The following is a 21,043-nucleotide window of genomic DNA, read 5'->3' as shown; positions in this document are numbered from 1 at the left end:
TTCCCTGTGATGTGGTACAATGATAAAGTGTATATGAGGACATGTCTTTTCCTGTATGGTTTAAAATCAACAATGTGCGTAATTCACTATCAATCAAACCAGGCTCGCAGGGGTTACTAACCAGTTTGTAAACCTTATATAGAAAGGCCATATAGCCATCAGCAGTTGTCACAAAGTGCTTTTACAAAACACCCAGCTTGAAACCCCAAGGAGCAATCGACTGCAGTGTTGAAGCACAGGGACTAGAAAAAACTCCCTAAGAGGGACTGAAATTTAGGAAGAAACCTAGAGAGGAACCAGACTTGGAGGGGTGACCAGTCCTCTTCTGGCTGAGCCGGGTGAAAATTTAAAGAGTACAAGTTGTAATAATGAATTTAATTGATAAAGAGCAAATTACAGTAGTGTGTAGAAACATTTTATCTTTATACCCACGACACTGGTGTTGTACGTGCTATGCTCTTTTCCAGTCAGCTACGTGGGTGGAAGTGTCAAAGTAAACTTCCATAAACATCACAGTATTTTTCAGACTGATGTATTCAGCATTTACTGTACATGCAGTCACTTCTCATGTGGCAAAATTGTCTTTACATTTCCAGAACAGCTTGAGTGACACTGAACTTCTACACTGTGGGTTAAAGAGGGAGCAAGAACCTGGAAGCGAGCGACCAAATCAGTGGTTGTTTCCTGTCCAGACATAATTGATGAATGCAGGTATTACAACGCCTGCATAGGTGTTTTACTGATCAGCAGACCACTTAAAGCGAACACTTGCTCAATTGGCATTGCTGTTGAACACTGTTTTCTCAGTGGGTAAGAATACCCCTACATTAAACTACCAAAGATAGCCAAGACATTTGCAACATTAAATCGTTTATTTTCTGATTCACAGAGACATTGTTGGATCTTAGCATGGTTCAAATTCAAACTTAGTCAAACAGTAGGTGTACTGATCACAACACTGAATGAGTTCAAAAAGCATCCGGTTACAGATGTACATGCGACAGATCAGCTACGGTATTTCCAAGCTCACACCTCATACACACCTACAGCATCATTGTGTTTTGATACCACGTAGGTTAATTTCCAGCAAAAAGCTGAATTTTTGCCCAAGACCATGGCAGTTTGTGGTGCTTGTGTTGGATTGAACCAACGTGTGAATTTAACTGTACGCAGAAACTGCTCTACAGAAATGCTGTCAGCATTTCTTTTTTTTGTCGTTGCAGTAACTTAAATATGATCGAGGTATTATTGTGAAGCTCTCGATTGTGAAGTAATGGCCTTAAAACCCCTATGTACCAGTAAGTGGTACGGTTTATTTTATCCAATAAATATCAGCTGACATCCTTTATCAGAGTAGAATTATAAATACTGATGAAAAACATAATTCACCCAGGGGGGCGTCTCTGGTGGTGAAATAACTCCTCATTGTCCCGTAACTGTTCACTGCTTCCCCCTCTGGCTTAGGGGATGTACCTCCTCCTCCTCCACAACAATTTCTGTCTCTGCCCCCGTCTGCGTCTCCTCCGCCCCCCCCGGCCTGTACCCGTGTCCTGGATCGGGATCTGACACCCCCAGGAGCTCCGCGGGCCCAGCCTCCAGGCGGAACAGGGTGGGGACGAGGCCCAGGACGGGGTTGTTCTCCTGCAGGCCTGAGATCCACTGGTTCAGCGTGGCTTGGTTCCCCTGGCTGGTCATGCACATGGCGAACACCGGGCCTTCATCCACTGTGGGACACGAGACACGCGTCAGTGCTCCATCCTAACTCGCACATGTCCACGACAACCCCCGCGTGAGGCAGAGAGGGATTTCACCGCTTGAATACACGTGTGTTGCTGTGACATCTTACCGTCGTCCACATCGAAACTGTCGTCGTCCCCCAAGTCCCGGTCTAGATCGAGGTCCAGCTGCAGAGGGAAGTAAAAACTCCTCTCTGGGTCATACGGAAGCTCCACCTGACAAGGAGACGACAGCTATGAGCAAAAACAGACACGGCCAACACACAGTTTTACCACTCCACGGCCAACACACAGTGTTACCACCGCCAACACACAGTGTTACCACTCCACGGCCAACACACAGTGTTACCACTCCACGGCCAACACACAGTGTTACCACGGCCAACACACAGTGTTACCACTCCACGGCCAACACACAGTGTTACCACTCCACGGCCAACACACAGTGTTACCACTCCACGGCCAACACACAGTGTTACCACTCCACGGCCAACACACAGTGTTACCACTCCACGGCCAACACACAGTGTTACCACTCCACGGCCAACACACAGTGTTACCACTCCACGGCCAACACACAGCGTTACCACTCCACGGCCAACACACAGCGTTACCACTCCACGGCCAACACACAGCGTTACCACTCCACGGCCAACACACAGCGTTACCACGGCCAACACACAGCGTTACCACGGCCAACACACAGCGTTACCACGGCCAACACACAGCGTTACCACGGCCAACACACAGCGTTACCACGGCCAACACACAGCGTTACCACGGCCAACACACAGCGTTACCACGGCCAACACACAGCGTTACCACGGCCAACACACAGCGTTACCACGGCCAACACACAGCGTTACCACGGCCAACACACAGCGTTACCACGGCCAACACACAGCGTTACCACGGCCAACACACAGCGTTACCACGGCCAACACACAGCGTTACCACGGCCAACACACAGCGTTACCACGGCCAACACACAGCGTTACCACGGCCAACACACAGCGTTACCACGGCCAACACACAGTGTTACCACGGCCAACACACAGTGTTACCATGGCAAACATTGCCGTGTTCCTGTAACAACATGGAACGGGCACCGTTTTGCCACAGTGCGCGCACGCCTAAAAACCCTGCAATGCGCCGGAAGACCAAAAGAAAACACCAACTGGCATGGTTTTCGTGTGGACCGGGCGACACGAGGTCACTCACCTTCTGGTCGGGGGGCAGCGGGTCTGCCCTGAGGATGTAGTAGTAGACACAGTTCTTCCTCAGCCACAGAGGGAATGGGCCCTCCACAAACACTGGCCGCTCGGGGTTATGTCTGGCCAGCAGCTCCATCTGGTCCGGGCTCTGGATCCCTGACACCGGGGAAGGGCAGCGCACAGGGTTACATGGACGACGCCAGGGAGAAGTGTACGATGTGTCAGTCTACCGAATTGACTGCTGTTAAACCTATACCATTAAAATTACCACAAAACACAAGTAAAGCAAAACATACCAACTGACAACGTACAACTGTAGAGAATCTTGAACTTGGATTTGAATCCCCGGTAAAATTGCACTTCCAAAAGGGAAAAAACGTGGAAACACGAGAAAAGGGGATTATCTACCTACGATCAGCGGGTACGTAACTTCCTCTCCTGACTCAGTGATGTCGCTACAGGGCGTCTGGTGGACCGTGACTTTGGAGTCTAGGTCGTTAGCGATGCGGGTCAGGCAGAGACGGGCTAGGTCCACCGGGTCCTCTGGAAGCTGCCTGGGGATGGGAAAGGGGTTGGCGTTCTTGAACTTGGGGAACCAGTACATAATGCGCTGGAACTTCCTCATCGGATGCCCCTTCTCCCCAAAGATCTGGACAATGAGAACCTTGGTGTCCATGTTGGGCATGACACCTGACCATGCAGGAAAACGAAAGAAGCAGGTTAATCGGTCAATGAAAATAAATGAAGCATGCAAGCAAGGAAGTAAGCACGCTCGGGCGCGCGCACACACGCGCACGCACACACACACTCACTCACTCACTCACTCACTCCCATGACCTCACTAACCCACCATAGTTCTCCATTTGCTCCAGGAGTTGCACTCCACACTCCTGCTGTCGTGGGTAGTGGTTGAACATGCGCTGGATAAAGTTCCTGGGCACAAACACTTCCTTGGGAAAAACATCCAACAGCTTGTTGTAGACTGTGAGGTCCTTCTCCACCCCAAACTCTGTCATCTTCTTCAAGGCTGCGTAGATGAACTCTACGTGACCCCGACGGCGTATGTCCCTGTTACAGAAGACATCCACCACCCTGTTGAACGTGGCTTTAGTCTTCGTCTCTCTAGCCACCCTCTCAAACAGGTCGTCATATGTGATCAAGGACTTGTCCTTCTCTTCCTGATCTGTGGGAACCGCCTGGCTCTTGGACAGTGCAGTGCTGCCATGGAAATGCCTCAGTGTCTGGAGATTACATGGAAACCCATGGTCAGTACGAACCAAAACATCACAATAACACGGGGCACGATTAAATAATGAACTGTTACTGTGCGCCTAACTCAACCATTCGAACACGTCGGTCGCACTGCTATAATATCAACTCAAATTGAGCCACTATGCTAACTACGTGGGCACCGCTGAAATATATCACTTACCTGGCTATAGGTAGTGTGTGGTGTTATTCCAGACGGTACTGTGGATAGCTGATGTTGGGCAGTACGACGGACAGCTGCTCTGACAGAGGCGGCCAGGATCCCTGGACTCTGGAGCCGTAGAAGACAGCGGGCACAGTTCATACTACACACATCATTTGGACCCTATGAAAGAGTACAGGGTAAGCAGATGGGTAAAACGGTACGGTTAATTATTAACACCAGCCTGTCAACCGGCATGCAGATTAATCTCTGGGGTTGTCTGAAGCATGGCATAAAATCAGTACTATTAAAGTAAACATATCCAGCAAGCCTTAAGTGTGTATATTCAACACACGAGTCGTGAGAGTTCAACGTGTGAGTAACCTTGGGGACGATATACTTACTTGGGAAATCGGTAACTTTGATGTCTGCGCGTAGTCTCCTTCAGATTTCTCTTTTCACCTCCATGTTGAAACGGATAAATTACCGGCGGCATTTCCTGGTTCAACAACATTTTCTGTCCGGCCATAACAAGAGAAACATGGATTTAGATTATTGTTCCGCCACCTTTTGGACAAAGTGCAGTACACAAATATGCCACCAGGTGACGGGATGTCTCCGTAAAATAGAACATCTTCAATTTAAGAGAATTTCTGGATTACATGGCCTCTTAAAAAAAGCAAATAATTACATGCAAATTGATAGTCATTGCAACACGTTAGTACAGATAGCCTGTAACATACATGCGTGTATGACCATTATTTGAGAAATTCTAGTGTGCATGTGAATCTATTGGTCGATTGTGCACATGCCCAACCGATGGTTAGCTCATTTCCTGGGTTTGTGTACAGCTTTTGAGAGCATTTTTTTAAAATACTTAATCCGATCTGGCAACTGCGCACGTTGCCATGCGTGCCTCCTCTTTTCTCAAGAAACAGCTCAAGCACGAGCTCCGGCGAGTGTGACCTGCTCCGGGCTACAGCGGCAACCGCAACGGCAGCAGCGGACAATATGGAAAATACACAAGTAAACAAAGTTCACTCCTAGAAAACAGTAAACAACTTCGGGACATTCAAGTATGGATGGTTCTACGAATAGCCTTGGTAAGTCAAGAATCGATAATGTTATTCACAGTTAACTTTTTCCAACTTGGTACACTTTCTATCTGTCAGCCATGTGGGCGTATTCGTTTGCAAATTACAAACCAACGTTTATGTGGATTTATCTTGCAATTGCAAAACTGAAAAAAAAAACACGTTTTGCAATTGTTATAATAAGAGTAATAGCCATTTGATGTTAACCTGGCCAGTGTTGTTATTACGTATTTTAACCTCCGATAGTTGGTCGGTGTTTTGTAATGTCTATGCACAATGTTTTCGATTATGAAAAGAAACATTCTATCTCCTTTCTTGGCAGGTGTGAAACAAAAATAACTTGATCCCCAATCTCTTAATACGGTCGGGCTCTGGTTAGTGGTGGCCGTGGGAACTAGTTTTTATCTTGAATATTACTTTGCTCCCACTCAAATACTAAAAGTCAGCCACAATTCTCAACTTACCTTTCTGGTGCCAATATATTACTGGATGCTGCATTTATTATTTATCACAAAAAGCTATGTCATCGTCATATTAACCCAAATCATATTCAACGTCAGCCACAATCATATTCAACGTCATACTAAAAGTCAGCCACAATTCTCAACTTACCTTTCTGGTGCCAATATATTACTGGATGCCGCATTTATTATTTATCACAAAAAGCTATGTCATCGTCATATTAACCCAAATCATATTCAACGTCTGTGTTGTACAACAAACTGCTTTTTCAAACCGCTTTTTATTTAAGCAATAACGTTGTTCTATACAGCCAGTAGCGCTGTTCTTAGGTACGACACGTCGTGGAGTGCCTAGATACAGCACTTAACTGTATATAAAAAGTGATGCTTTATTTATATTATTGATATTGTATTATTTTTTTCTAGAAACTGTTCTGAGTTAGGAATGCATTTAAAGCCCTGTCCAAGGTCTACAGGGTTCCGCCAGAATTCTACATTTTATAGTCCACCAGCGGTTGATCAAACAAGGAAGCTTTAAAAAGTTATATGCGACATCAGCATATGTAGGTATTACGTGGGATGGTTTTATTAGGGTACCCCCAGAGTATACTCTAGTTTACCCGACGCATGAACCACTTTCAACGTACGTACCTATATAAAACCCCATCACTCTCGCTGTACCCATATAAAACCCAATCATCTCTTGGGCCAAAATTCCCTGAGTGGGATTTTGTTTGGTAGTTTAACTTGTGCTTCTTACACTTTTATTATCTACTCCTTTTTGTAGTAGCATTGGTTTTGCCACTACTGCCATGACATACTGCAATTATCTAAAACATTTTCTCAATTTCCCCAGTTTCATGACATCCAGTTTTATCTACGGCCTGTTCTAATCGCAACAACTCCTAACTGATTCGGGGTGAATAAAGATATTGGCAATCATTCCTCATTGGCCTCCGCTTAAAGCTGTCTGTTCCCACAACACATGTTCCCTCCAGGAATTTCAGTTGTCTTTGCAGTGGCCCCGAGTCTGCTGAGACAGTCTCTTGAGCCAAATGAGATCAGGAAATCCCTGCTGACATTGCCTCCCCACTCCCTAGGTGATGCAATCAAACGGTATCCAACTCAGTTATGTAAAGCAGGAGTGATGCAAGCGGCATGAATAATTGCCGGAAAGACTAATAGAATGGTATTATAAAGCAAATGTAATTAATATAGTCAAAATTATAACATTAAGCAAGGCATACTGTGTAAATTACAATTCAGTACAGTTCACACCACATCCTAAGGACACCATGAACTGGAAGAGCCCATTTCATTCAACCCATTTATATCCAGACAGGGCCTACAAACGAGGGTTGATAACCTTGCTAAAACTTCACCCTAAACAGATCGAAAAATAAACACAGAGATTATACATTGATTTATGTCAACGTTCCCAGCTTCCTATCAGAAAACAGGGACCCAGCATGGATACACTGATATGTATCAGGGATTCCCAACCGAAATGGGTTGACTGATCTTCTGTGTAATGAGTAATACTTTTTAAAATTGTTCTCTTATTCATTTCAAATGCCCTATTATGATCACCTCACTCAATGAAAATGTTAAATTTAACTTCCTAATTTGCTCCCACCTTGTGGAAGTTAGCGGAATTACCTCAGTTGTCATTCAAATCGTCTCCTTACAGCACATTTACTATACTGACTTTCACTTTTGGTTGACATACGAGGCTTTACATTTATTTTTATGTTTATCCTTTTATAGTGTATGAAAAAGGCAATTGGCTGGCATAAACATTTCCTACACTTCAGTGCTTGTCTTCTCACTTGCACAGGAATTTAGTGAATGTGAAGTGAATGTCAGCAACCAGGAAATGAGTAAGGAATTTTGCTTGCTATTTTTCATTTGAGGAGAGATGCCAGCATGTCGCAAGGTTTTTTAGTTTTGGTTGCCAGCCCCCACCCCTCCCCCAAATAACACATCCGAACCGAATTTATGAAATTAATACGTCCATTGTTTGCTTTTTGGGAAACTTTTTTTGTTTTAAAGGGAAGCTTGTGAAGACCTCTTTTAAATGATACAAATGATACACTGTTGCCTTTGACTTGATGGTATTCATATTAGATTAACCATTTAGAAATTACTCTGCATTTTAAATTAAAAAATAAAGTACTCTTACTATTAGAGTAACATTTTAAGACATTTTTATGCTTCGTTAGAAAGTAAAGTTGTGAAAGATGAAGGAAATAATTTTTTGAAAGAACTGCAGGCTGGATTCATACCAAAGCTTCAGTTGTACTTCATACTGGCGTGCCAAAATCATTTTAAGATTAACAAACAAAACTCTTGGTAGACCAAGGAAGACCATTATAGTGAATGACTGAAGAATACTTTCACTGGTGAAGGAAATAGCGCAGATGTATACAGTACCATAATGGTGAACAGTACACCAGCTGGACCTCAGAGGGTACAACACCAGATACAAACCACTAGGAAGACTCAACAACATATAGACCCTTTTACAGTTAGATATAAACAACCTTAAAGAGCCTGTAGAGTTCTTTCATAAAGTCTAATGGACAATTAAAGTTAAGAAAACAAATTAAAAAAACTTCAGTGGGTAATGGAAAGAGGATTGTGTGGTGGGAAAAAATTGATTGTTGATTTTGCTGATACTTTACTTTTGTGACTACAGCTCTGCAACAGATTAAGAGACCACTGCACCTTTTTCTTTCCTTTCCAAAAAGTTGAAAAGGAAAGTTTTGAGTGAGGAACAGAAGTGTTCAATTTGCAGTAGTCTCTTAATTTTAAACCTTCTGTTCCTCACTCAAAACCTTCCTTTTTGACTTTTTTGGAAAGGAAAGAAAAAGGTGCAGTGGTCTCTTAATTTGTTACGGTGCTTTATGTTGTATAATGTTATTCTTGTTTATTTTTTGTTATTTGCATGATGTGTCATACTGAATATCTTTGAAGCCTTCGAAAGTGTAGGGTTTCAGAAGTTCTCAGAACTTCTGCATGGACTCCATGTCCAACGTTTTGGGGAGGCAGGTTCCACCATTGACATTAAAGGACCGGCCATTCCCGGGAACAAGAGCCGCCCAATTTTGTTGAGGTTGAGCTTGAGATGATTGGCAGCGTCCAGTGACTTATATCTGCCAGGCTCCCATAAATATATTTGCCATCTGGGTTTTAGAAAGGGGTAGGAGAAAAGCAACAAAACTATTGATGATAGTAAAGAGTGTGAGGATATGACAAAGCCAAGTAACTTGCTGTGGAGAGGAGAACCTAAAATGGAGCCCTGCAGTTTGGTTTTCCTGTGCCCATGAGCAGGAGGAGAAGGGTGAAAGGGCATGGAGAAATGTAGAGTGTGGAGGGGGAGGTGTGCGCGGTGGAGTGGTCTGAACCACGATACAAAAGGGAGAAGGATTTTTTTTAGATAAAATAGTATGGCATGGAGAACAGAATGCAAGGTGTGTCTGGGTAGGGCTGGAGGAGAGAGAGCTAGGAAAGACAATGTGATCATAGACATGGAGGAGGGTTTTAATGACTTTAATGAATAAACAGCATCTAGCGAATATAAGGTCAATCACGCGGCCTGAATTGTTACTGGGAGCGGACTGGAAAAGGGCGAATGATTTGACGCCATACAAACACTATTTACTTGACAGTTTAATTAGCCATAAAATTAAATGTGCAATCAACTTTTATCAATTCCCACGTCTTAACTCGCTAAAGTAAAGAATGCATTCTCCCATCATGCAATGCAATTTGTTGTTTGGTCAACGGACCTTCATCAGAGCATAGATTTAAAAATTTTTTGTAACATTTTATAAAAAGATATTTCTCCTTCAGGTTTTCCCCAGAAGTCATAAATATCTGCTTTAGATTTAAGATTTCTGTGGAAAGGATAGTGTCAGCTAGGACATGATCACCCTTGTGTAAAAAAATAAATATATATATATATAATTATGGTAATGGAATTACAGAGTCCTTGATTTGCCCTACACAAACCAAATCTGGAGAAAGTGACTGGGCTTCAATACTTCCGGAAGGAACTGTACATTTTGCAGTTATATGTTATAAAACAGACTGCAAGGAAACTTTTTAAATATGTGAAACTGACATCAGATAAGAAGATACATTCTGTTGTCAGGATGGGAATGCCAGTATGAGTTGAGAATGACAGTCATTGTTTGAGGGCTGACAACCTGTCAGATTGCTAACCTCTGTCTGGGATGCCTGGGTTTTAGATTTAGTTGTGGTTGTTGTTGGTACAGTAGCTGTCATGTTTTCTCAGTTCATCTTCCTGACAATTTCAGTACCTATCCCTCTGGTTCTCTTTATAAGCCTTCGTCGTAACCTTAGACAATTGAATTGATGGAGAACAAATGCAGCAGCTTTCAAAAAGGATCATATGTCCAGCTGCTTCAGCTGCGTTACTGACCTCTGTGTGTGACAGCCTACTGATAGTACTGTAGGGTTTATGATACCTCAAAAGTTTGCTATCTATGTGCATAGCAAGCATGGGCTTGTATGATATCTGTCAGATTTAAACTAGGCGCCACAATGACTTCAGTTGACACAGTGTTGACCCTAGTCTGTTGGGATCCTCTTAATCCTGTTTTGTAATGAGTAGATGCAATAGAATGATTGTTAACAATTGTATGCTATTGCAGTGTTAACGTTGTCATTAATGAGGTTGTTTCATGCACACTGGATGCTATACAATAATAAACATAATAGCACTAACCAGAATATCTAGAGCAGTGATCCCAGGTAAGTGTTAGGTGGCTGGGTGAGTGAGTGTTAGGTGGCTGGGTGAGTGAGTGTTAGGTGGCTGGGTGAGTGAGTGTTAGGTGGCTGGGTGAGTGAGTGTTAGGTGGCTGGGTGAGTGAGTGTTAGGTGGCTGGGTGAGTGAGTGTTAGGTGGCTGGGGGAGTGAGTGTTAGGTGGCTGGGTGAGTGAGTGTTTGGTGGCTGGGTGAGTGAGTGTTTGGTGGCTGGGTGAGTGAGTGTTTGGTGGCTGGGTGAGTGAGTGTTTGGTGGCTGGGTGAGTGAGTGTTTGGTGGCTGGGTGAGTGAGTGTTTGGTGGCTGGGTGAGTGAGTGTTTGGTGGCTGGGTGAGTGAGTGTTAGGTGACTGGGTGAGTGAGCATTAGGTGACTGGGTGAGTAAGTGTGTGGGGTCCAGTATATAGTGTGAATGTGAGTTAGCAGGCCACGATCATTGCAGTTGGTGTTTGCGTCTTTCAAATTTTGAAAGGAGAGGAAACATTTGGGCCCATTTATTTGCTAGTAATTTTCAAAGAGGGCGGATGAAGATATCTGGATCTCTTCTCTTCTTTTCACACATGGACCCAGAAAGTGATTTAACTCCTGACCAGTTACGCAAGACTTCTGGCGTGCTGTGATTTGTACTGTAAGGATTCCTCAGGAGTTGATGAAGGTTGAGCAATATTTCATTGGAAAGAGTTGCTCAGAATTTCCTCGCACAATAATAAGAAATTAGCATAAAGAACCATTTTCTACTAACTTTGGACGGGGCGGGGGTATCGCGGCAGGCATATTCCCCACACATTCTGTCGCGCGGGTTGTCTCTGAGGGAAACTATACTGCCGTCATCTCTCTCTCTGTTTCAGTATCGACAGTAGCGCCCACCACCCGAGACGCGGTGTAGAGCACGGCACCGGATGTGTAAGGCGGGGGGGGGGGGTGACATGCTCACACTCTCAAACAGGTCCTGAGGACTGGTGACGGGGACAAGCGCTCTCCGTGGGAGGCGACATACTGTGGCTGGCTGTGTTCACCGGGTGTGCGAACTGTGTGTGTATGTGTGTGTGTGCACTTTTCAGTCATCCGTCATTCTAAGAATCTGGATTAAAAAATAACCGCTTTGGCTTAAATTGATTCAGAGGCAGTATGATAACAATGATACTTGAAATTAGCCCGCAAAGTATTAGGGCGATCTTCTAGAAATGAAGCCGGGGCTTTTGATGAGATTAAAGAGTAATGTAAAAGGAAATATCCCGAAGACATGAAGGTAGAGGCAGTATTATCCCAGCAGTAGAGATGGGCTATAAATACCTAAATGTGGTGAATATAAATAGAGCTACTCGTTCATAACATGAATGTGCACCAACATCTTTGCAATTAAAATGGAAATACATTTATTCAGTTCATACCAGCGCAATTGTTGATGAAGTAATCGACGCCCTCCCACAATCGCCTATATTAAGTTAATTGTATCATTTCAGACCTGACATTTCTCTAAGACAGACTACTTGTCGTCGTTACAATGCCTGGGCCGAGTTGTGGTATGCTTGGTGTCAGTAGTCTCTGTATTCACTGTGGGCCACATCCTTTACAGTAACCCTATGAAACAACTCTCCATAGCACCGAACTGCAATGCATCTCCCCGTGAATGGCAGCGCATTGAGATGGAGAGGTTTATTTGCAGAATGAGCGTACAGCACGTGCTTTCTCTTGAATTCCACAGCCATAGGATTGTGAAAAAGTAGAACGCTTGGCCACAGCCTGTTTTGAAAAGCTGGCCAAGAGTGTCCGACTGTGAGAGGGAGCCCGAGCAAATTGATTTAAACGTTCACCAAACCGGACGAAAAATGTGCCTGTGCGCGTGCGGTTTGAACAAAGACACAGTTTTCTCTGTCCAAAACCTTCTGGCACCTCACGGAACAGCCCTGACGCCCACGGGACCCCGGGCGACCCGGGCCACACCACACTGAAGTGAGAGTGAGATTAGTCTTTGGTAGCCTTACCTCCAAAAATCCCTGTTGTGGTCCCCACAACAAGCCTGGGTTTTGACAAGGCTGGACCAAGAACAGCTGACTTCCTGAATTTCAACACATTCTGCCATGGTGCAGGCATAAACATTCTGTTCACAAGGCTAAGAGTAGATGTTGAAATGTTAACGCTACTTTCCTGCAGTTCTACTCTTTTAGCCACAGGCCAGAGATGAACACTGCCAGGAGGCTGAGAGAAAGGGTTTTGTTGTTGATAACATGGCAGATTAAATCATCAGTTTAATGTGATTGTTTTGTCGTGTCTTTGATAAGGTGCCCGGTGGCGTATAAACATTGGCTAGAAGTGAAACTTGGAATATTGGCTTGTAGCTATCATTATTTTAATGTCTTTCAGTCGCTGTTTTCCAAATCAGCAAAAAATCCCAATGGAAAAAGCAGTTGTGTATTTTGCTGCTGCGAATGTGTAATTTGTATGCTACAGCATTAGGGAACGTGGAAACTGCCTCAGAGATCGGGTGGAGGGAATAGCAGAGAGAGAGAGAGAAATGTCCGGCGAGAAGAAGATCAGTGCCACCATCCAGTCAGCCACTCCAGCTTTAGCGCTGTCCTTTACAGGATTACAGCCCTGTTCACATCCAACTGTTACAGATATGGAGTATAACTTCCTGTTCAGACAAAAAAAAATGTTGACGCGTTTATTGCTTACTTGCAGGTTTTGGCTTGTCACCGTAAAGAAAAGGGGAAAATAACAGTTGAAATAATGAGGGAAAACCAGAAAGCAGTGATCGGACAGATTGCGTGCGTGTGTGTGTGTGTGTGTGTGTGTGTGTGTGGTAGAAACGTCCCTCCCTCATTTATTCCAAACGCAGCGTTAATGCACTGTAGGAAAGGAAGTCACCTCCTAGACGTCCTATCCCCATCTGTTGCTCAGGCTCCTTTTTACAACAGTAAATACCGTACCTCCCTTGACAGTGGATCAAGAACACAAACCTCTAATTACTTCCTGATGGGCTGAGAAGGGCTATTGGCAACCTTCTCCAAGGCCCCCCCCCCCCCCCCCCCCCCCCGAAAGGCAGGCTGTGACTAGAACTGCAACCGTTCCTGATCTTACGGCTCGTTGCAAATTATTTCAGACTTAATTCGTGGAGCAGCCCCTTTTTTGTGTAGTACTGGAAATACAATTAATAAAAAAATAGAATTTCACTGGCCAAAACACTGTCACCTAATACACAAGTGTCCAAGACCACTGAACCTGTTACAGCTAAATAATGGCAAGCCCGTTTTACACAATGTTCTAGAGTTCATTAGACAAGTAGCTGCAGACAAGTGACTTTAAACATGTGGTATAACGTCAAATGACTAAGGTCTGACAGTCATGACAGCTGCTTGGTGTCCTCTGCGTTTCACTGAATGAGACAAACTAACTGGTCTTTGCAACTAGGGTTGGGAGTTGTTGTTGCGATTCTTATGTGCCGATTTGTCTTGCAAGTGTTACAATTATTGTATATCTGTATGTGTTTTGATTCAATATTGCGATTTTTATTGCCTATTCTTTTTGTATACCAGGCTATACTTTCAAAGTATTTTGAACATATACCAGGCTATATGTTCAAAATCATTGAATACTGTAATAAAACCATGTCAATCAATTGCATGAAAAACAAGTTTTAATACGGGAATTTAAATGTGAAGGGGATCTCTGGACAGGCTATGGCTGGCTAAGTAAGTTTTTCATTCAGTGGCTAGCTAGGTCATTAGAAAACCTGTCAACATAATAATACAGTGCCAATATCAGCATGGTAAGTCACGGCATGGTAAGTCTGAAGCAGAGGTTTTCAAGAAGGGAGCAGATGTGTAACTTCTGACCATGGAACGGAGAAACGTATGACGCTCCTGCTCAGCTGGTGTAGAGGTCTTTGATGACCGTAAGCCTGGCCCCAATGATGAAATTTGCCATTAGCACCACAATCGGAAGCCTTGCCAAGGCCTTGCTATTGAGACCGGTGCAGTTGCCATACTGAGATTTTAATGCATCCTGTTAAGACAGTGGCATCCTGTATTCATGCTGAACTTCAGATGCTCTATAGCAGGTCAGATGCTCTATAGCAGGTCAGATGCTCTATAGCAGGTCAGATGCTCTATAGCAGGTCAGATGCTCTATAGCAGGTCGCTGTGTGTGATCATGGGAGAAATTCAGCTCTTCCAGTAGGTTCGCTGGACGAACCTTCGTGGTCTGTAATTTGCGATCCCTGTCACATCAGACAAACAATAGAGCTGGCGTAGGCTTCTCTCTGCGTGCAGTACTGACACTTCTCTCTGCGTGCGGTACTGACACTTCTCTCTGCGTGCGGTACTGACACTTCTCTCTGCGTGCGGTACTGACACTTCTCTCTGCGTGCGGTACTGACACTTCTCTCTGCGTGCGGTACTGACACTTCTCTCTGCGTGCGGTACTGACACTTCTCTCTGCGTGCAGTACTGACACTTCACGGGATTTCATGCAGACGACTGGATCTCTGTCCCGCTTCTTGAAAGCAGCAGCTCTGACATTTTAGCTTAGTGGGAATGTTGTCTTTAATACAAGTGTTCGGGTTAGAATTTGGTTGTAGTTGGTCGCTGTGGTGACAATGTCATTGACGACAGGATTGGTGAAGCCATCAGCTTGTGGTGAACTTGTCAACGATGAATCCTGAGCCATTATCTAGCCTGAGTTCGTGAAACAGTCTTGTAGTTTAACATCTGCTTCATCCAACCACTTCCTTATTGAGAGCATCTCTGGTAGTTCCTGTTTTTCAGTTTTTGCTTCTAGGCAGGAAGCAGGAGAATAAAGTTGTGGTCAGATTTGCCAAAGGGATGGTGGCAGAACCTCATGAATTTTTGTGCAATCGATCCCGGGTTGGTTGCACAGTTGACACATTGGTAAAGATGTTGTGATGTGTATTTCCGTGTAAGTCGTCGGGCATGGCCTCGGGGGCTTCTTTAACGTTAGGTGTCGCTCACCAGCTGTTATTAACAGCAGACCCCACCCCGAATGTAATCTATAAAAAAACCCAGCTCTTAAGCTGTTTATAGGCATCTGAACCTAATTTCTTTGTATCTGATTTAGTGTTGGCAGTGGTTTGTTTGCTCGCTGTCATAGTCCTGTTAAAATGCTGTCATTGCTTGCCTTTCTTGCTCAGTTTCTTTTGCTTCTCTGGTATTAGGGCCGTGTCTGTGTGTGTGTCTGTGTGGGTGGGCGTGTGGGTGGGCGTGTGGGTGGGCTGTATATGAGCCTCATTGGCTACAGCCTCGTAAAAGAACTAGTCAGCCCACATCACATTGATTGTTTGCTCATTTGATATTCAGATGTTTTCTAAGTCATCAAAAATCCCACAATCTCTGCGGAACAAGTGTGTCTCTGTGTTAAACAGAAGACTGGGTTAGAGAATTGCTCCGGATCCTGGGGTCAGGAGTAACTCTGAAAGTACAACGCAATCAAGAACTGCAGGAGCCCAACCATTACACCGGTCTTCTGTAACTGCGAGTGACCAACCTGGAACAACTGCAAAGGCGTCACACCCAGTTGCTGTATTAGTAGTGTTATGCTAGATCCTGGTTGATGCGTGAAATGACCTCCCTTCACTAAACACGCTGCTTTTATGGATACACGTACTGTAATATTGAGATCTTTATGAGTTTTTATTTGTGGTGGCATATTTATTGCTTAGCAGTAGCTACAGGAGCTGTAGTCAAACAAGGACAGGATAAATAGCAACAGGCTAGTGTTACATTTATTTGAAAATGAGACTGCTCAAAGACCTGCCCCTCTCGACTACAGTACCTATTTTAAACCCATCTGAGATTTTATTTCTAAATCATGTAAGACACATTGTCTCAGATTTGTCGTTGTTGCTATTGCTATGATTTGCCTGAAAACTGACGCTTCAATAACCGTATTTTGCATCACGTTTCATATTATAAACAACCACTACTTCTTTGATGTTTGTGCATATTAACAATCACCCGCTAACTTATTTAATTTCAAACATTACATCTCTCTAGTTAAGGATACTTGCCATATCAGCAAAGTGCTGGTAAAAACTGGTTGTACGGTCAATGTTGATGCTTTTCAATGCCATCTCCGTTCTGACATTTGTTACAGATGATACAAAAACTCGAATAATGATGTACTCTACGTTTAGTTCAGTTTAAATACCACAGTATAATGTTGATAATATAAAAAAAACGGAATAAATATGAATGAAAATGACATTGTACACAGCCTGTCATGCAGTGTTTGTCCTCTGTTTGCATTTCTTTGTGAGTCATTTGTGTGTGGACTTGCCCTTTCCGACAGTAAACACTGGCATTTCATTTTTACGGGAGCTTTTCTTTATTTCTGTGTTTTGGCTTGGAGTGGACTTCTCTGTAAAACAAGGTGTGAGTCATTGAGGTCTGAAATTTCCTTACAGGCATAGTTAAACTTGGACAGGTAGGCGAAATGAGGATTTGGCTAGTTTTAGGTTTGGGTATAGGAATAGGTGTAGTTTGGTTTAGGGTATATATACAGTTAGGTTCAGCAATAATTTTTAAAGTTTTGTTATTTTGGCTGTTTTAAAAAATATATTCACGTTACAGGTAAATAATGAATATGAGCTTCAAGTGTCTCTCAGCTTTAATTTGAGGGTATTCTCATTCAAATTGGAGGAAGGGTTTAGGAATTACAGCTCTTTAATATGAAGCCCTCTCTTTTTCAAGGGACCAAAAGTAATTGGACAGTTGATTCAAATACTGTTTCATGGACAGGTGTGGCCTACTCCTTCGTTATTTCTTAATCAGTTAAGCAGGTGAAAGGCCTGGAGTTGATTCCAGATGTGGAATTTGCATTTGGAAGCTGTTGCTGTGAATCCACAACATGCGGTCAAAGGAGCTCTCAGTGCACGTGAAATAGATCATCCTTAGGCTTAGGCAAAAAAAATATAATATAAATCCATCAGAGAAAAAGCAGGAACATTAAGAGTGGCCAAATCAACCGTTTGGTACATTCTGAGAAAAAAGAACGCACTGGTGAGCTCTGCAACACAGAATGGCATGGACATCCACGGAAGACAACAGTGGTGGATGACCGTAGGATACTTTCCATAGAGAAAAACCCCTTCACATCCAGCCAAATGAAGAACACTCTCCAGGAGGTAGGCATATCATTTTCCAAGTCTACGATAAAGAGAAGACTTCACAAAAGCAAATACAGTGTTCACCAACAAGGTGTAAACCATTCGTAGGTCTCGTGAATAGAAAGTCCAAATTAGATCCAGCCAAAAAACATCTAAAAAAGCCAGCCCTGTTCTGGAACAGCATTCTTTGGACAGATGAAACTAAGATCACCCTGTACCAGAATGATGGGAAGTAGAAAAGAAGAAAAGTATTGAGAAGGCTTGGAACAGCTCATGATCCAAAGCATACCACATCATCATGTGTAAAACACGGTGGAGGCAGTGGGATGGCATGGGCATGCATGGCTTCAAATGGCACTGGGTCACTAGTGTTTATTGATGATGTGACAGAAGACAGAAGCAGCCGGATGAATTCTGAAGTGCATAGGGATATATTGTCTGCTCAGATTCAGCCAAATTCAGCGAAGTTGATTAGAAGGCGCTTCACTTTACAGGTGGACAATGATCCAAAACATACTGTGAAAGCATTGCTATGGTTGCAATTCCTAAACGTTTTATATGATATTTTTGTTCAACCCCTTGATTTTAAAGCTGAAAGTCTGCACTTGTTAGGGTTAGTAGGGTTTGTTTAATTTCAAATCCATTGTGGTGGCATACAGAGCCAAAAGTATGAAAATTGGGTCAGTGTCCAAATATTTCCGGACCTAACTATGTAGTGATGGCAATGCTGTTAGTTCATTTCTGCTTGTATGTGTGTGTGTAGAAAACAGTAGATTATGTTTCAGTGATTATATATATATATATATTTTATTCTCGTTTCCATCTGAAATTTAATCTAGGTTTATCTTTCATTTCACAGTAGGTCCACTAACATTTGAACAAGAATAGTGGAATTGATGACAAAAAACGGAATATATCTCACATGTTACCGGTTACATTTCTTTTTCAAAACATTTATTGGACAGAGACCGTAAATAAAAAAATGCAGCTATACCACCCCTGTGAGTCTGCATACCCTTAGTTCTTAATACTGTGCATTGCTCAAGGCGGCAATCAATGACAGCATGTAGTCTTTTGTAATAGTTGAATTCCTGCAGGTGGTATAGCTGTTCATTCATCTTGGCAAAATGCCTCCAGGTCAAGCAAAGTCTTTGGTTGTCCTGCATGAACCGCATGTTTGAGATCTCCCCAGAGTGGCTCGATGATATTAAGGTCAGGAGACTGTGATGGCCGCTCCACAACCTTCACCTTTTTCTGCTGTAACCACTGGAGCGTCAACTTGGCCTTGTGCTTAGGGTCATTGTTGTGCTGGAAAAGTCCAAGAGAGTCCCATGCACAGCTTTCATGCAGAAGAATGCAAATTCTCTGCCAGTTTAATCTGATAACATTCTGCATTCATCTTACCATCAATTTTCACAAGATTCCCTGTGTCCTTAGAGCTCACACACCCCCAAAACATCAGTGAGCCACCACCATCCTTCACAGTGGGGATGGTATACTGTTCACTATAGGCCTTGTTGACCCCTCTCCAAACATAGCACTTATGGTTGTGACCATAAAGCTCTATTTTGGTCTCGTCACTCCAAATTACAGTGTGCTAGAAGCTGTGAGGCGTGTCAAGGTGTTTTCAGGCATATTGTAACTGGGCTTATTTGTGGCATTGGCACAGTAAAGGCTTCTCGACCATGCAGCAAATTTTTTGTTCAAGTATCGCGTATTGTGCTCCTTGAAACAACCACGCCAGTAGAACCTTCTTCAGTTCGCTACATTTTTTTTGTATAGGAGGCACCTTTCAACACAACAAAATGGTTCATAGGTTTTGTTGGCTGTTCCTCTTCGCTGGGCGTCGCATCTGCACTTCCCTGTTTCAACTCGAAAGTGAGCACCAGAATGCCTCAAAGCTCTGATTCCTGATCTAATGGTGTTTAAATAGAGCAGGTAATTGACAACAGGCTAGTAAATGTTTATGATTTGTTATCAATGAAAACTGAATGTATCAGTCCAATGGATTAGTAGATAGGTTTCCGCTTCTGATAATTGTTAATGTGTGGACTTTGGCCAGCATGGAGCATAACCCCTTTACTATTGAAATGTCTATTGTAAAATTAAAGTGTTCATCATTAGTCAAATCTAAATGTACTATTCTGTAAATTGTAAATTGTAGTACAGATATGCGGCATTCAAATGTTATGACATCCTAAATACAAATGCGTTTCTATTTAAAAAAAGACAACAAATAGATAGAATTCAGCGTAACTGGCAAGTGAGAGAAAGGCAGATACAAATGTATTCATTATTGCTTTAAGTGACATATTGGGAAATGTTCAGCTCAGTATGAAAGGGCTATCTTAGATTAGTCTTGTTGGTTGTTTTGCAGCTCTTATCACTTTCTTGCCACAGAACTATTAAATGGTGGCAAATGTCAATGTTAGATATTTTCCTTATCTCAACCTCTTCACTCACGTGTTTCCTGACATTGATTTGATGTTCACAGAAGATTTTTCTGTCCTGCTACGTTTCAAGCCTTCTATTAAAACGAGTGCATGAGGTTGTGTGTTCACCCAGAACATGTCGCTGTGATCAAGTTCACTGAGGTGTTTGTCGCCCTTTGAATTATAGGGAACGCTCTGAATTTCCCCTGGCAAGATCGCCCCCTGCACAGTATGTCTGAACCATGGGCCCAGTGAATTGCCCGCGTCATTTTTAACCGAGCCCATAAATCGGCGGTGGCCTTCAGGTATAAGCCCCGGGCCATATGGACTTATGCTTGACATGGTTGAAATGCAGTGCTTCATGTTGATGTAACTGGAAGACATTAAGATCCATTAGAGACGTTTGCTCAGATCCTTCGTGTGTTCCTCCATGGCTGTTGTTGTTCAGTGTCTGCGCGGCGGGTCCAGTGAGAGGCCTGGCTCTGGTCCTGTAGGCTGCTGGCTCATTTCCCGAACGCAGACAGCGAGAGAGCCTTCCTCCCAGTGGGCCTCAAAAGACCCCATTGTATGCGGAGCGGGGCCGCGCTCTGGTTCTGGTCCAGAGGGCGGGAGAGCGTGTGCGGGCGTGCACGGGTCCATGTGTAACGTTCGCGCAGAGTGAAGCATTGGTTCTGGTCTACGTATTGCGTGCGAGTTGGCGTGAAAGTGTCTGTCTGTCTGTGTGTGTTTGTGTGTGTGTGTGTGTGTGTGTGTGTGTGGGTGTATTAAATGAAGGCATCGCTG

General features: G+C 43.6%; 2 protein-coding genes across 4 annotated transcripts in view; one reads left to right on the top strand and one right to left on the bottom strand.

Annotated features, from left to right (window-relative positions):
* Nucleotides 1–853: 853 nt before the first annotated feature.
* On the bottom strand, nucleotides 854–4,887 carry ecsit (ECSIT signaling integrator). The gene is made up of 7 exons (XM_010887945.5): nucleotides 4,766–4,887; nucleotides 4,383–4,544; nucleotides 3,801–4,191; nucleotides 3,359–3,640; nucleotides 2,958–3,106; nucleotides 1,847–1,952; nucleotides 854–1,724 (listed from the first exon to the last, which is right to left on the bottom strand). Exons 2-7 carry the CDS (start codon nucleotides 4,521–4,523, stop codon nucleotides 1,441–1,443), a joined length of 1,353 nt encoding a protein of 450 aa, XP_010886247.2. The 5' UTR covers nucleotides 4,524–4,544; nucleotides 4,766–4,887; the 3' UTR covers nucleotides 854–1,440.
* A 249-nt stretch (nucleotides 4,888–5,136) lies between these two features.
* Nucleotides 5,137–21,043, top strand: part of eml3 (EMAP like 3) — a 33,619-nt gene continuing 17,712 nt past the window's right edge. Inside the window, exon 1 of one of the 3 annotated variants that reach the window (XM_010887943.5) lies at nucleotides 5,137–5,464. In XM_010887943.5, coding sequence (XP_010886245.1) covers nucleotides 5,440–5,464 — 25 coding nt within the window. In that variant the 5' untranslated portion in view covers nucleotides 5,137–5,439. The remainder of the gene's footprint in view (nucleotides 5,465–21,043) is intronic. The other 2 variants (XM_010887944.5, XM_034290503.1) reach the window with 2 other exon arrangements.

This window comes from Esox lucius, chromosome 24, assembly GCF_011004845.1.
Source record: "Esox lucius isolate fEsoLuc1 chromosome 24, fEsoLuc1.pri, whole genome shotgun sequence".
Lineage (NCBI taxonomy): Eukaryota > Metazoa > Chordata > Actinopteri > Esociformes > Esocidae > Esox > Esox lucius.
Note: the sequence above shows the minus strand (reverse complement) of the source record. Positions and strands in the feature narration are given on the sequence as shown.